Genomic DNA, 15,646 nt, shown 5'->3' on the forward strand with positions numbered 1-15,646 from the left:
TTACAGAATAAAAGGACTACATCTGCCTTCAGCCTGCAGAAAATAGACCTAGTCCAATAAGTGTTTGTTTTACAGGAGATTTCAGAAGCACTCTGTACATGTGAACAATAAGATGGCTTGAGAGAGCAGTTGTCTGTATACACTGGAAGTGCGAAGACAACTTCAGACGACATTTCCAGAAGCATTTCCACAGCATTTACTCTCACTATCCTGCAAGACTCCAAAACTAAAAATCACTACCGTGGGCCAAGCCCAAAAGATCCCCAAAGAAGGTTCTTAGAGCTAGAAATCATCCCTGTTATTCCTAAACAAGGAGCAACAAAGCAACTGCATACTTTCCACTAGAAGAAAAACGAATAGGACCAAGCACTTTATAACACTGTCTGCCCCTTGATCTCAGAAAAGAGTACAATGCACAGCTTAGAAGCCCCAGTTCAAGGTAAAAAGACTCACCTGCAATGTTGGCAGAGAGCCAGCCACAGGCTCTCTCAGTAGCCAGTTCCACTGCAATGTTTTCTGCACTACTTAAAACCTTTACAGGGAGGAGAACAAATGATAGGAGATTACTATCAGCCACAGCACTACAGTCAGTGAAAATTCAGCAGGAAGTCTAGAGAAAAAATGCTTAATTTTGGCATGCAACAATTAAACTGAGCACCACCACCTATCGAATCTGCTGGTTTGAGCAATACAACTGACCCGTTTTGATTTTCCAAACCTCATCAACTCTTGTGGAAGTTGATGCTAAAACAAATGCATTATCATTGCAAGATAAATGCAATTTATATAACATCCTGGCCGCATTAGTCAGCAATGAGCTCAAGTATCACTTTACCCAGTATGCAAGGCAGCCCAGTAGAAGTGACTCTCCTTAGCTACCCCACAGTCCTCCCAGGAGGGCATTAATAGATTTGTTTGACCTGAGCTATTACAGGATAAGTGAAGCAACAAGGGAAAAATGGTAATGATCCAGACTTAAAATCAAGGCTTTTAGTAAGTTTTAGGGAAAATACATACTGCTGCAGATGTCTCTTCTGGCAACAACACCCTCACTGCCTCAGGACCCTTTTTTTTGCAAAATCTGCAAGAAAAGAAAGTGGGCCACAGGATTAGTCTAAGTTCTTGGACAACACTCAGAGGTTCATTATGTAGCAGTGCAATAAATCAGAGTAAAAGAACAAGACAAGGAAACAGTAATTACAAGCAACTAAGCCGCAATATCAATTTCCCAAAGAGGGGAAATACAACAGCTTGCAGTGGTTGTCTGTTTGGAGCTGGATGTAGAGGGACACACAGCACCTTTATTCCTTCTTACAAACACAGTATTAACTGGCTGGAGGCAGAGCAGACACTCACCATAAGAAGGACATGGTTTATAATTACCAGAACCTGAGCATGACAGGCCAAGCTAAATTAGTCTTATAGATTCTGCAATAAGAAGAGATAGGAAGGCACAAGTTTAAATAACTTTTCCTCCTTACTCTCTGCCTTTGATGAGTGCCTGGGCCCCTTCCTCATACAGATGAGTGCACACCTCTTCAAGCAGTTTGTCATGATTAACATCATCCTCCTTCACTTTATCTTGCAACATGGCTTCTGCTCTTTGAACTAGCTCTGCTACCAGTGTTGCCCTGCAACAAAAGCAAGAACAATTAGGCAGACTGAAATCAATACAAGAAACTCTCACTGTACCCAACCCTTCTCCCCAGTTTAGGGGGATACCTATCTCAAATGCAGTAAGTCACTCTGCTAAAAACAAATCAATCATGCTGCATTTAGTACTGTATCACCTCCTTGTTCTGTATGTACGGAAGAAAACAGCAATGAAGACACCAAAGCAGTACTAAGAATCAAGAGTCAAAAGCCTTTAGGTTTTACTAAAAACGTACTTAGCTACAGGTCTCCTTCCTGGCAGCAATACCCTGGTGTGCTCAATTGATAGTGCTCAGATGTTCATAGATGTCAGCAGCGGCCCCCTACAGCCACCAGTCCTTAGAAGCTGATAACATTTAACGGCCTCAGCCAGCTGGACAACAGAACAGTGCAAACTCTGAGCAAGCTCATGAGCTGAACGGGAGGGCTGCCACACAGAAGGGCTGTGAAAAGAGGAAGAAATGGGCTGACTGTGCACCTGTACAGGCTGGGGTCTACTGGCTATAGAGCAGCTCTGCAGAAAGGACCTGGGGTTCCCAGAACACAAAGTGAGTTAGGAGTGTGCAAAGAAAGCCAACCTCACACCGGGCTGACAATAGCAACAGTGCAGCCACCAAGTCAAGGGAAGTTACTGCTTCCCTCATCACTGTGAAGCTGCATCTGGAGTAGTGTGTCTAGCTTTGTGATCTCAGGACAAGAAAGCCATTGACAATTTGAGTAACTGCAGGAGAAAAGAAAAAAAATATTAAAACTTCTGGAATTCTGGAGCACACACCTACAAAGGGGAGTCAGTTTCACCTAACCTGGAGACAAGAAAAAGCTGAAGGAAGAAGGAAAAGTTACAGAGAAAATAGAACAAGACTTCCAGGAAGAGCACTGCTAAAGATTGACAGGAATACGCACAAGCTGGAACAATGGATATTCTGACAGGTTATATGGAAACATTTTGCACAAAGCCTGGGAAAATAAAGCATTCAAACATGGTAGAAAGAGGTTGGCTGAATCCTCATCCTTAAGAGATGGAAACTTTTCTAGCTGGAAAAGGTGCCAGTAAACATGATCTAACCTGAAAGCTGGGCCTGCTTTGAGCAGGAGTTTGGATCAAGTGACCTCCAGAGTCACTGATAGGAGCTTTTCCTATCATTAGCAAGAATGTTCTGAACAGATTATAAAACTTTAACACTGCATTACATTCATACAAAAAGTGTCCCAAAAGATGTATCCCCCTCTTCTCTACATCCCTTCATGAATGGCAGATGTTTCTGGTCACAGTCTTACACAGCCTTCGTGTTCTGGTACACAGCACATACCCAGGGAAGCTTCCTTCCTTCATACATGCAAGTCTAAAGGATCAACTCTTTGCTTAATTATAATGTAAAGTTACTTCTTAAAGTCACAGAACAGGCAACGAGCACTTACTTGATGTGCTTGACACAGTTGGATCCCACCCTCTCTGCCACAAATTCCACTGTTCTCCGTAGGGAAGGAGGCTGGTTATGGAAGAAGGCCTGTTCCAAATCCACCTGTTCAAGAGAAAGCACTACAGTTGATCAGAGCACCCCACCCAGATCCTCCTCTCACCAACACAGGAATGCACAGAACTACCACCTGGAGATGTACCAAAAGACAATTTCCCTCCACTAGAATTTTCTGCTACTGCAGCATTCATCATGCCAGTTCTACTCCCTAATCCCTTCTTACCATTCAACCCAAAGCTCATTATCAGGGTTTCTGAAACTATGAAAGACCTATAAAGGGAATGGGAGACTTCTGACAGTGCCTACTAGTAGTGAGTCACCATATGGGGCTCATTTTGGGAAGAGCAAGCCCTTTTAATTACAGGCTGGTAATTCTGTAGGCTCCTATGCAGGTCCTCCTTTCAGTGGAAAGCATGGCTACAATCTAACCAAAGCAAAGTATGAAAAATGTATCAACATTTATTATTAAAGAAAAGGGAAATAATTAATTAAGACTAGTTTTTCCAACAGCAAGAACATTTACTGAGGTTATCTGGATTTCAGCACCCACACCCAATCCCAGCCACATGACTGCAACAGGAAAATAGGAAGTAAAGACACCTGTCAAACACAGTGCTTCCCTGCTGTCTAGGTCCATTCTTTCCCTGGCATTAAGAGAGCACTGTGTAACCCTACACTCTCACAAGTAAATTTCTTCTGCCCTTTTTCCCCTTGAGACTCCCAAATTTCATTACCTGCAGTTTCCGCTGTGTGACAGAAGCCTTGGGCGCTAAGGACTCTGCAGCTGTGGGAGTGATTTTCCTTATAAAACCACCATTTTTCCCTCCACTACCAGCCACAAAAGAGGCAAGTAGTTTACGCAGCTCACCTGTACAGGAAAAGCAATCATCGAGCTCAAAATCAAGGAGAAAAAAAATTATTAACAAAACTCAAGAAAGAGACTTTCAGTCTTTTTCCAGTCCTGTTCCCAGAGTAGGTTCTCTCAGCTTCTACAAAAGCAGAAGCTTCAGTAAAGCAGGGGGGACATCCTACACATATAACTGGCAGGGCACAGCAAAGTTCTGAAAAGAGGAAGCTTCTGAAAAGCCCCCTAACACATGGGACTTGTTCAGAAGGATGAGAGAGCAGTTATTTTTATGCATTCCTGTCTAGTGTGGCAAGCAAGAACTGTGAAGTCTACAAGGACAACAAGGCAAGCAGCTACACAAAATTCCAAGAGTTGGGAGCAAATACTGGGAGGAAAGCTGGACAACCTATTCAGCCCTAGAAGCTTTTGTGATGCAGGTTTAACATATAGTTTTCCTACTAAGTCCCAAGAAGAAGAGCACCATCTCCCCATCTGGGACTCTACTGCCTACAGAGAGGAATTTTACCATTGATAGACAGATCCCATGGAAAAGCTATCTCAAACAACAACCTAACAAAACACCTGGGCACAAAATGATTCTTCCCCTCTGCCTGGCAGCAGAAATATGCTAAAGGATCAAGACACTCCTCACAGTACAAACACCTCTTCCTATGCCTAGGATGGAAAAGTTGAGTTGTTATAATGGTTCCTTAGAGCTTGTGAGGGGTGGCATCCCTTGTTCCTCCAGATTCAACTCTGTGGATCAACTATCCTGACTACGTAACCTCCCTCCCCCAGCTTCACCAGATCCTATCCACAGCTACAGGAGCTCCTGCAACACAGCTTTTTTTCAAGGCTCTTGCATACACAACTGAGACCTTAAGCTGTGAGGAAGAGTAAGAAAGGTGATCCAAGGACTCACAGTACAAAAAAAAAAAAAAAAAAAAAAAAAAAAAAAAAAAAGCAACTGACTAAATAAAAGCAAATACATACTAATATATTTTATGTATATAGCAAAAGTAAGTAAAATACTCACTAAGATAGGGACAGCAGGTATAAAGTAACTGCTGATCCACCAAGGGTACAAAGTCCTGGTGAGAAAATGAAGGAAATGCTGAAAGGATACAGCACAAAACAAACAGTCTTCAAATCAGAAATCCCATACATGCATTCACAGGCAGGGCTACCTTTTTTTTTTTTCATTTCAGGGCTACCTTTCCATAAAAACAACAGTTGGGTTCCAAATACGCAGTAAAATTATGAACTTTGCAGCCCAAGTGTTGAGTCCAGCCCTGTAACAGAGAATGAGCTGCTCTTCATTTTATTAGTGTAGCTCAGCCTTTTCCCCTGATCACTATCAAAGCCCAGCTGAAGGCTTAAAGAAGGGAACCAGGACTGTTGCCACAGCTTTTCCTCATAAGGAAGAAACCCCTCCATGGAGGAAAACAAATGAGGCTCATCTGCTATGCATTACAACTCCACAAGTGCCTTCATCCAGACTCACTGGAACAGGACACCGTGGAGAAATGTCACCTCAGTATCAGCACAGGCAGGGCCGGAGGAACAGCAATTTCACATCCCATCCACCAAGGCAATGTATCTTAGCATCCATACCCCTTTTCCATGGAATATTTCTAGGAATTATCTGAAACATCACACATGCCATACCCTCACCTCCTTTGCTGCTTGCTCATACCATTTTCACTTCAGCCACCCTTTATCACAACACTGGAAAACAGGTGACATCAAAACCAGCAACCTTGCTCTTACAGATCCATCTTTCTATTTCTGTTCATCATTACTTTTGCTTATTTCTGGGAAGAGCTACAGTTCTATCAGCTCACCTTGCAGGAAAACAGCATCTGATCCTCCAGCATAACTTGGCACCTGTTCTGCAAATTATTGCAGCAGGTGAGATGGCTCCTGCCTGACAGAAAACCCAGAGCTGTAACACAGAGTTCACAACCCATAACACAAATGCAATTGAGGCACTTGGACAAACTGGGCATCACATCCACTGGTTTCCACATGCTCAGCGCAGCTGCCCTGAAGCCAAGTTCCTGATAAAATCTTACACCTCATGAAGAAGTGGAAGGTCCATCTTCACCCACAGATTCAGAGGACATGCTGCTGCACTAACTCACCAAAGACTGAGCAGATGACACAGTATCCAGCATAAATCCCTCCTGCCTGTCATCAGCAGTAAAAAACAACTCTTCAGGGACTGATGGAACCTGAAACAGAAAACCCAACAGCTGCAACCCAAAAGGCAGTAAGGTGGCATCTTCCACCATTTCTGGTAATTGACCCTGCCACCCACAAAAGAGAACCCCCAGCACTAAGGATCCTCTTGCCCTGAGGAGAGCTTTCCATAAAATGAAAGACTTATTTTGATAACAGCGACAAAAAGCCACCTTCCTTACTCTCCCCATACAGCATCTTTCATATTTCCAACAGGTTCCTGCTAAGTAATTACCTTGCTTCCAACTGGAGGCACAAAAGAATTCTAAAAGTTCATCACACATCATCCCTCTAGCTAATAAATTCCTCCGTAATTCAAGGCTGACAGTTAGCACACCATCTTTGTGACAAGAGCTTCCAGTTCTAACTGGAATCAGCAGTCAATTTTCTTACGAGGTTGCAGATTAGTAAATACAGAATGTGTTTCAGATGCAACTACAATTCCTATCGGAAAAAAAAATTATTGCTTCACACAATTCCACTAAAGGAACTGTCCACTAAAATACAGTTATTCTTTAAACCCCACACCAGTGTAAAAAACCTATGATAAAACAACAAACTACTGTATTGAATTGTTCTAATTCATTTCAATACTATTTTGTATTGAGTTCTGTGCCCTGCTTTTTCTTCAGAGAAGAGTTACATGCACACAGGAGACTCTACCTGAAAAAGCCAACCCAGAACTGCAAGGATCAGCAGCTTGTTCAGGAAACTCATCTCCTTGTCTTCAGAAAGAACCATTAACCTGTCATGCAGCAGAAGCAGCAAGAGAGAGTATCAGTTTTCAGCAGCTCAGTTTTCATTAAGGAAAACATTCCCAAACCATTCACTTACCAATTACACTATCTTTCACCATGAACACACTCCTTGCATGTCTGCTTAAAGAGAGAGTAAGCTCTATTTTTCATATGTGCCTGCATAACATCTTGTCTTAAGTCTACACTAGACAAGCGTAAAGAAGAATGTGAAGAATGTGCTTCAAATTTTCCACATGTATATAGGAGAGAAAACTAGAAAATTATTTAGGCATTGGAAACTTTGTAGGTTTAAGGTCAAAATTCAAGCTGCAGCTTAAAGGTCCATCACAGCTGCAAATGTAGAGTGATTAAGTGGGATTTAAAGATTTTATTTACTTAATAAAAACCACACACTTGAATCAATCAGTATTAACCACCAAGTTTAGGCTGTGTTCTCTCTGCAGCTTTATGTAAGATAATAAGTATGCATGACTTGCACCACAAAAAAAAAAAACAAATATTCACTGAAAAGTTCTTACAGATATAGTTTCCCAGGCTCTTACCTGTATACCTGCAGCAAGAGACCAAACACTTTCCTGTAATAATCAAGGAAAGGAGCAATATGATCCACAAGGGAAAGGTACTCCACAATCCAAGGAATAGTGAGGATAGAACGTTGATCCCGAATAGATTGTCTCAGAAGCTTTAATATATCCAGTACAGGCAGGGTCTTAAAAGACAAGAGAAGTTAAACCAGCAGCTTGAAGTTATTTTTGATACTTACAGAAAAACTTTTATCTGTATCTTGACTTTTCTTTCTAGGATTTTATCTTCTATAGAAAACACTTCTTTGTACATGACCAGAGGTAAAACCCAAACTATGACTGCAACCAAAGGTCCCACCAGGACTTTCAAAAGCAAGGTTAAAATCCTGGCTTTGTACAAAGTGGAGTCAAGGTCTAATGCTTTCATCCAGTGACACACTGCTGGGAGATGGATGCAAAACTAACACAACCAGTTCTGGTACTACGAATACAAGTTGTCTTAGAGAGGTGAAAGTTTTGGTATGACAGACTCAGATTAGCAGAAATAACAGAAGACTGAGTACCTTACTGTTGGTGTATTGCTTCCCCTTTTGAGGTTACACAAATTTTTTTTCCCTTTGTTCCCACCCCTAGAATAAGCAGCAGGGACACAGACCCATACAACATCATCCCAGGAACCACTGGCTCACTTTGAAAGGGCATGACTGCCCCCAGTCCTCCCTGGACTAGAAAAAGTGCCTGTCAAGCACAAGGCAATGCTCGGTTTCTTACCTGGTTTCTTAGTGCCAAGGCAGAATCTTGCAAGTCCCTGGTTGGCTGCTCCGCAGTGCGATAGGGCAGGAAAACAACAAACCCCAGGAACTTGGCGAGGAGTCGCAGACTCAACAGGGCCACGGTGAAACGCTTCTTCTCATCCTAAAATGAAGAAAAAAGCAAGCTGAGGCAATGCTACCCTACACTGGCAGAGCAAATGCCTACACTGAACTTCTACTCCCTCCATGTAAAAGGGCCACATACCTTCATCGCTGCTTTTAATAAAGGTAAGTTTCCAAAGTATGTATTTATCAAGTATTTTAAATTGCTTCTGTCTTCATTGCTTCACTTCTTCATAAGGAGGAATTATTCAAAAGCTTTCTAAAACAAGCAGCTGCTCAATTATATCTCTTCACGTTAAGAACTTTGGAGTGAATGAGAGGCAGAGCTGATCTCACACTGCCACCTCTACAGCACTACCATTCTGCATGTCTCTATGAATCTTTGTCTGCTCCTTTGCTAGCAGACAATAAACTGTGACACCTCTGATACGTAGACTTGAGTGAAAAAACACCTGTACACCTATGAACAGGAATGACTACAAATTCAATGTAATTAAAATCTTTCCATATGGAAAAGTAACGAGGAACTTATTGCAATGGGGTGCCACAACTGGACTTCGTTATTTCATTGATCTAACACAGGTTATAACAACCTAAAGAGGAGGCTTTGTGCAAACAAGATGTGTTTGCACAGAGCAAGCCTACCTGTTCCTCCATATCTGCTTCACCATCACTATGCTCATGCTCCACCAGAGTAAGGCCATTCAGTTCAAGTATCTTCAGGCATAGACTATCCATCAGGTGCTGGTTGAACTGGTAACTTCAGCAAAAGATGATGATGAATCAGACTGGGCTGAAAACAGCAGTAAAACCTCAACTAATACACTGCAAAATTTTAAGCTTGTCTTGTGAGTTGCAACAAGCATCAGCAGACATACAACATAACAGACTGACAGACAAGAAAGCAAGAGAGAAAACCTAGGACTGGCTGACTACCCTCATTTCCAATGCTTCTTTTGTATTTTTTCAGAAGTGCTATGTAACAAGTCTCAGCATAAGGATAATAAAATTGATCTGTCAAAGGAGGAATCTATAAAATAACTGAATTCAAGATTAAAATCTCCCATAGATAACAATTCCCCCCATGCTGTGAGTTGTGAAAAACTCATTTAAACAAAACCATTAACCTGGCTTCATCCTGTACAACTTGGCTTCATGCACTATCACACAAGAAGCATTTATCCAGTCCAGGGTCCTTGCTAGGTAGCACTGCATGGTGGCACTAGGAAATACTGACAGCTCCAAGAAAATACTGTGGGATTATAGAAGAAAAATCATTACCATATAATCTAGTTCCAATCTTTCTGGATAACTCCCTGCTACAAAAGAAATAGACTGGTGCTTCCACTGCCCACACATTTCACAGAGCAAACAGCAAGCACAGGCCACTCACCTTCCAGCACTGATGATGAAGTCCCTGAAGAATTGTTGGCACCCTGGGAATGAAGGGGGTGGACAAGGCCCTCTGATGCTCTGAGGAACAACAAATCTTTCCTGCAGCCTCTTCAGACGGCTGAGATTATCAGAACCCAGCATATTAAGGACATCCTGGTCCGGAGTGTCTCCCCAGCTCGCACCACCACCGACAGGACCTTTGCACATCTTTAGGAGACAGAAAGAGTAGAAGGTGGAATATTTGTAACAAGGCATCATTTCACTTCATCTCTCACCCAGCATACTATCCCTTCCTCACAAGACTGTTTTTGGAGTAATCCAAGCATGATCTTTCCTGGTGCCCAAACACAGAGCAAGTCTTCTCCATGCCAAAACATGCTACTCATCTTGGCCATAAACAGCCTAGAGGTCCTGAGAGATGGAATTCCAACCCTACACATCTAACTAGGACCTATATAGAAGGCTACATGTGGATGTATGGAGAGAATACCTATCACTCTCATGATCTTCATGAATGACTCAGTAAGATCTTTAGTTCATTCTCAAAGGCCCATCATGCTGGCACTACACATTCCCAGAGCAGGTTTTCCTTCAACTTCCAGAGTTAAATAAAATTTAACAATTAATGCCCCACTGCCTCAAGCACACAGATACAACTCAAGACTCAAACAGTTGGAGAACTGCAGAACTGTCTAGAAGGGGCCTCTTGGATCATCTAATCCAACCCTCTTGTCTGGTCAGGGTCAGCCTCCTGACCTGTCAGTGAACAGTACTGAGGAAAATCTAGCTTCCTCTTTTTCATTCCCTCCCAGCAGGTATTTATAACAGTGCTAAGACAGCCTAGAGGTTTCTCTTCTCCATCCTGAATACTCACAGCTCTCAGCTTCTTCTCATATAAAAAATGTGCAGTGCCTTAATCATTTACATGGCCCTGAGCTGGACTTGCTCTAGTAAGTCTGTATCTTTCTCTCCTTGTGCTGGTGAGCCCAAGACTCAGCACTCCAGACTTAACCTAGCAAATGCTCAGCAACAGGAAACGTTGACTTTATATCCCTACATCTAAGTCATGATAGTTTTAATGAGAGAGATCGTAATAAAATGCAACATTTAGGAATGTCTATCAAGCAAGCAAGGTCCATTTATTCCTCCAAGGAATTCCTCCTCCCTCCCAAGGGAGGGAACATCTTGCTACAGTTCTCCACCTTTAAATTACCAGGCCTTGACACAAGTCCTCAGTCTTGGTTCATTTCTGCAAGAGTATCATAATACACACAAGATTCTGAAAATCCCTTTCCAAACACATTGGATCCATTGAAGACACCCAGTTATTAGTTTAGATCTTTAGCTACCCTTGTGAAATCCTGCAGTCTTCATTAGAAGGGCACAGATACAAAGGACTACACCTAGGACTAATTAATCCTAGTGATGCAACAAAGTCAATCTTACCTTTATTCCCACAATTTCCATGAACACACCCATACAGTCAGACAGAACACTGATGCAAACTCAGACTTGACACTAGAGGAATTTACAACATTCCAACAGCTTGCAAATTCCTGGCAATGTGTGTGGGCAAAGACTCAAGGTGAGGTTTTGTGGCTGCTTTGCTCTCCAAAAGGAGCCCACCAATAAGCCAGGCATCTACAGAGAACCCAGTGAACCTTCTCCTTCATTTCTTTACTTACAATGAAGTCAGACAATGCTTGAAATTGGCCGAAAACCCCCCCTCTAAATTACAACAGCAACACTGTACCAAAACCAGCCAGTTGAGTGTTACACAGAAGAACCGGAGATTTTTTGCACTCCTGCTGTTAACAAACATATCTGGGAACCTCTGCCACTAGACAAATGTCAAAACACATCTCTAAAATTTCCAGAAACTATAATACTAAAACTATAATACTAAAATTAGAAGGTTGAACTAAATAGCCACGAAGAATGAATGCTTACAGCTCATGATGTTCTCAGTATGCCTTATTCCTGATTTAAAGAGACTACATTGGTAATTTATCACTGATTATTTCTGAAAAAGAAAAGAAATACCCATCCTGAAAACTTGTCTCTCCCCAAAAAAGTTTCAATAGGAAAATCGCAAAGAAGCTTACAAGACACGGCTTATTTTCTCAGGCCAAGGAAGAATCAAATCAGCTTTGATGCATACAGTCATTAAACAACCCAAGTCATTTACCTGGATAAGCTGTTTCTGAAAGAGCCTGGCAAAATGGCTGTGGTTGCAGGTTGCAGATAGGTGAGCCATCATGGCCCTGCAAAGGAAAACATTATAAAATTCTGACTGGAACTTTGTGTACAAAAAACAGTGTCATTGAAAAAAAGCACTATCTTTATAACCCAATTTCCCAAGCACTGAGCTCCACCTGCTGCTGACATGGAAACAAAAATTCTCCACAGCTCTAGAGATAAAAAGAATCTCTTCCTTTCCTTCAATAATGTTGGTACTTAGAAAAAAGAATGAACTCATTCAGTTCCCACTCTTCCCTGCCCAGAACAGTAAGCTGAGAGTTCACACATATGGAAGTAAGGAAACAGCAACAGCGCTACTTCTGATGCCCCAAAATTTCTCATTTTAAGCCTCAGCTTTGTTTTGCTCTTGTGGTGAAAAGTTACCTACATACATATTACTTGAGTAGGTTGATGGTTGTGACTAACACAGAAACCCACAAGGCAATGTTTCACTCCTATAATAGTTTCTTTATGTATACTGCATTTTGATAAAGCAATAAATGAATAAAACAGTCTGCTTTCCACAGAAAGACACACAGTTGTCTTGTTTTCAGAGCCAATGCACTAGACCCCCTGATATAATCAGAAGAGTGAACAGCTTCTGAACACATAACACACTTCTCCTCACTTAAGAGGAGTCAGACATGGGAAACATGCCATGGACACGTAAGTGTATACAGTAACAACATTCAGACAACAATATACTGGTTTTGAGAGTAGCTCTTTCTGTGATTATGAAAGGGAAAGAGCAACATCAAGACTGATCAAATTAGGCCCTTGCCACTTACGGCTTGTTTGAGGTAACAGCTGATGCTATTAAATTCAGAAAAAAGTGTACATGGGCAGCCTCTTCCAAGCAGCACATAGCACCCTACAGATTAGTGCAGAAGACCAGGGAGAACATGGAACTAAGGATGCCAAGTGCAGTATGATTCACCAGCAATTCAGCTACGTTAAAGAGCTGGCTGAAGTTGCATAAGACTCCTACCTGATCTTGTTGCCCAGAACTCTGTCAAAGTCCCAGCCAGTTTTCTCATGGTTATCTTCCCATTCACGCAGAAGTTCATAAAAAATATCCCTGTGAATCAAGATATTTAAGGGAATGAACTCTTCAAAGTTTGAAGCAACAACTGAATATTAACTGCTCCAAAGCTCCCCAGCAAGAGTCTACCTCAGATTAAATAACTCCAGACTCTAAGCATTCAGATACCTTTGAAAAACTCATAAACGTTAGCAGTACTTCAGTGAGTTTTCCATTTACCATGTCTGACAGCAAGTGCTTAAGCTTGTTATGCGCAATCTATGATGGAATGACCAAAACACCCATTACCAGACAGACACAGTGAAGACTGAGAGGCAGGAAAGAATAAGCCACATGAAGTAATACCTATGAGAAAAAGAGAAGGACCAAGACAACTCATCATTCTGCGCTCACCCTGTGCCTGCAAGCATGGAGGGAGGTGGCAGGAAGAATAAAAGCATACCAGATTTATATGCAGAAGCAATCCAGTAGGATGACACAATGTACTGGCATTATCAGAAGTCTCAATAACTTCTGAAGAATTATGCTGTTCTTCTCTAAAGATATTAATCATTTAGCTCCTGCAGTCAATATGGACAAAAACTTTTCTTGTTTAATTAGAGAAAAAAAATTCAAGATTCTTTTTCTACAGCATGTAGCACACATGAGACATTCTTAATATCCTTTGTTCACAATCATGCAAAGGTTATACCCTGTGAGTATTCAGAAAAAGTAGAATAAACTTACCTTTGTTTCTTAAATATGTGAAATGCTCTGTCACTGGGAAAGTTAGAACGATTATCAGTTTCTGGCTGAAAAGAAACAGACTGCACAGAGCATGGCAGCAGGAGAGACACCTGTAAAAAATATAAAGGCAGTCATTAAGTCAATGGAAATCTCTAAACAATCTGAGTCCCAGAAAAAAGCAGGGAAAAGGCATGAGTGTGTCTGAACAACTCACTAGCCAAGCTGTTCAGACACACTCTGTCCCAATTGCTAACTACTAGCAAACACCAACAGTTTTCTGAACAGCTTGTAACCAGTATTGATACAGTGTGGAAAAACCCACAAACCTTGAGGTATGCCTTCAATATAGGGCTTGAGAAAATTCAGGATCCTGGCTGGCAATTTCTGTTACCTTACTCTTTCTCAAATTTAAAAGCCTGTTCTTCAAGTAACAAGACATTTATTCACAACATTAAAACTCAGCTAATGACGTGTCCCAGTCTCAGCACACTCTCCTTTCTTTGCCAAGAGTAATTTCCATTTTTAAAAGATGAATGAAATGAGATACAGAATACATTTCCACCATCAAATTTCTACCAACCATATTGGTTGCCCAACACAGTTGATCACACAAGGGAACCATTTTTCCCTGTCTGGATTGTCTCCTGTGAAATGTTGTTTGCCTAAAAGGAGTCCATATCTATGAAAGGAATCCACATCTTTGAAATCTTCTGATATTGCACCTAACTAATCATTCTCCTGGGATCCATGTTTATTAGGTGAGAACTTCAAAAGCAAAACTTGACCCTATCAGTCTCTGGCTGAGGTCAGGGCCTGGAGCACAACACAAGGCTAACCAGCACTGATTCACAGCAAACAATCACTGGACCCAGCAACTCACCCACTGACAAGGGAAAAAAGTAACTTTTAGACAGTTTCTAAAGACAACACAAGATAAAGCAGAAGCAATGAGATTTAACATCAAAGCCACTGCAGCTAAAAGGCTTGAAGAAATGTCATTTGGAGTCTGCCAATTTTTACCTTGGCTGTGCTGCGTTCATAAGCCTGTCTGAGCCTCTTGTGCAAGGTGGGAGAAAACGAGGCAATCCGTTCATTTTCGGCCAAAAGCTTCAGCATCCCCTTTTCTAAATGGGAAATAATTCTGCCAAGATAACAGGGATAAAACTCAGAGACGGACAGACAGACAAACAACACAGGATCAGTTCTAAAGAAATGCTTATGCTTACATTTTATGATGCTGCCAAGTAAAGAGTTCTAAACCACATGTACCCAGCAGGAAACCCTACTGGTATCTGTATTTGTTAACATTCTCATCTCATGACTTTTCCCATTCTTGTACAATTACAACAAAGTTCAGTGGACAGATCAGTGCAAGGAAACCCAGAGACATCCAAATCCAGGTCAAGTTGAATGTTTTGAAGAAAAATTAACAACTCAGTGCCTGCAACTGGTACAGTTCTAAAACTCAAGCATACTTGCTTAATCCCACACACAAGCAGATGAAAAAAATAATTCAACTCACTCGTATTGATAATCCAAGACTCGAACAGCAAAATAAACACAGTTGTGCACACTTTCAAAATGCTGTCTCTCTGACACATCTAAGGGGACAAAAAGAAACATGAGACAACAGTATCTTTTACCATTTATAAACTAAAGGACCAACAATTAGCTTTTAAAGGAAAGTAGGAACTGACATATCCCAAAATAATCTTCCAGATTCCTATTCAATTTTCAGAAGTTCCCATTCCCTATCCTTCCTGTACTAAAGGCAATTGAATTGTTTAAAGCTGTATGGGAAAGAAAAGACTCTCAATGTTCTGAACAACAGCAAGAAAATAGGACAAGAAAAGTAGACCAACTACA

The 15,646-nt window shown here is 41.4% G+C and overlaps 1 protein-coding gene across 1 annotated transcript in view; it reads right to left on the bottom strand.

Annotated features, from left to right (window-relative positions):
• CDAN1 (codanin 1) overlaps nucleotides 1-15,646 on the bottom strand; it is a 29,125-nt gene that overhangs the window by 5,699 nt on the left and 7,780 nt on the right. Inside the window, exons 6-22 of the mRNA XM_066321267.1 lie at nucleotides 15,303-15,381; nucleotides 14,801-14,921; nucleotides 13,781-13,890; nucleotides 13,001-13,090; nucleotides 11,960-12,035; nucleotides 9,770-9,978; nucleotides 9,022-9,136; nucleotides 8,273-8,416; nucleotides 7,520-7,686; nucleotides 6,883-6,964; nucleotides 6,123-6,212; nucleotides 5,015-5,069; nucleotides 3,866-3,999; nucleotides 3,073-3,176; nucleotides 1,482-1,631; nucleotides 1,018-1,081; nucleotides 454-532 (exon numbers count right to left, since the gene is read on the bottom strand). Of these exons, the coding sequence (XP_066177364.1) occupies nucleotides 454-532; nucleotides 1,018-1,081; nucleotides 1,482-1,631; nucleotides 3,073-3,176; nucleotides 3,866-3,999; nucleotides 5,015-5,069; nucleotides 6,123-6,212; nucleotides 6,883-6,964; nucleotides 7,520-7,686; nucleotides 8,273-8,416; nucleotides 9,022-9,136; nucleotides 9,770-9,978; nucleotides 11,960-12,035; nucleotides 13,001-13,090; nucleotides 13,781-13,890; nucleotides 14,801-14,921; nucleotides 15,303-15,381 (1,869 nt within the window). The remainder of the gene's footprint in view (nucleotides 1-453; nucleotides 533-1,017; nucleotides 1,082-1,481; nucleotides 1,632-3,072; nucleotides 3,177-3,865; nucleotides 4,000-5,014; nucleotides 5,070-6,122; nucleotides 6,213-6,882; nucleotides 6,965-7,519; nucleotides 7,687-8,272; nucleotides 8,417-9,021; nucleotides 9,137-9,769; nucleotides 9,979-11,959; nucleotides 12,036-13,000; nucleotides 13,091-13,780; nucleotides 13,891-14,800; nucleotides 14,922-15,302; nucleotides 15,382-15,646) is intronic.

The sequence above is a fragment of the Sylvia atricapilla genome, chromosome 6, assembly GCF_009819655.1.
Source record: "Sylvia atricapilla isolate bSylAtr1 chromosome 6, bSylAtr1.pri, whole genome shotgun sequence".
NCBI lineage: Eukaryota > Metazoa > Chordata > Aves > Passeriformes > Sylviidae > Sylvia > Sylvia atricapilla.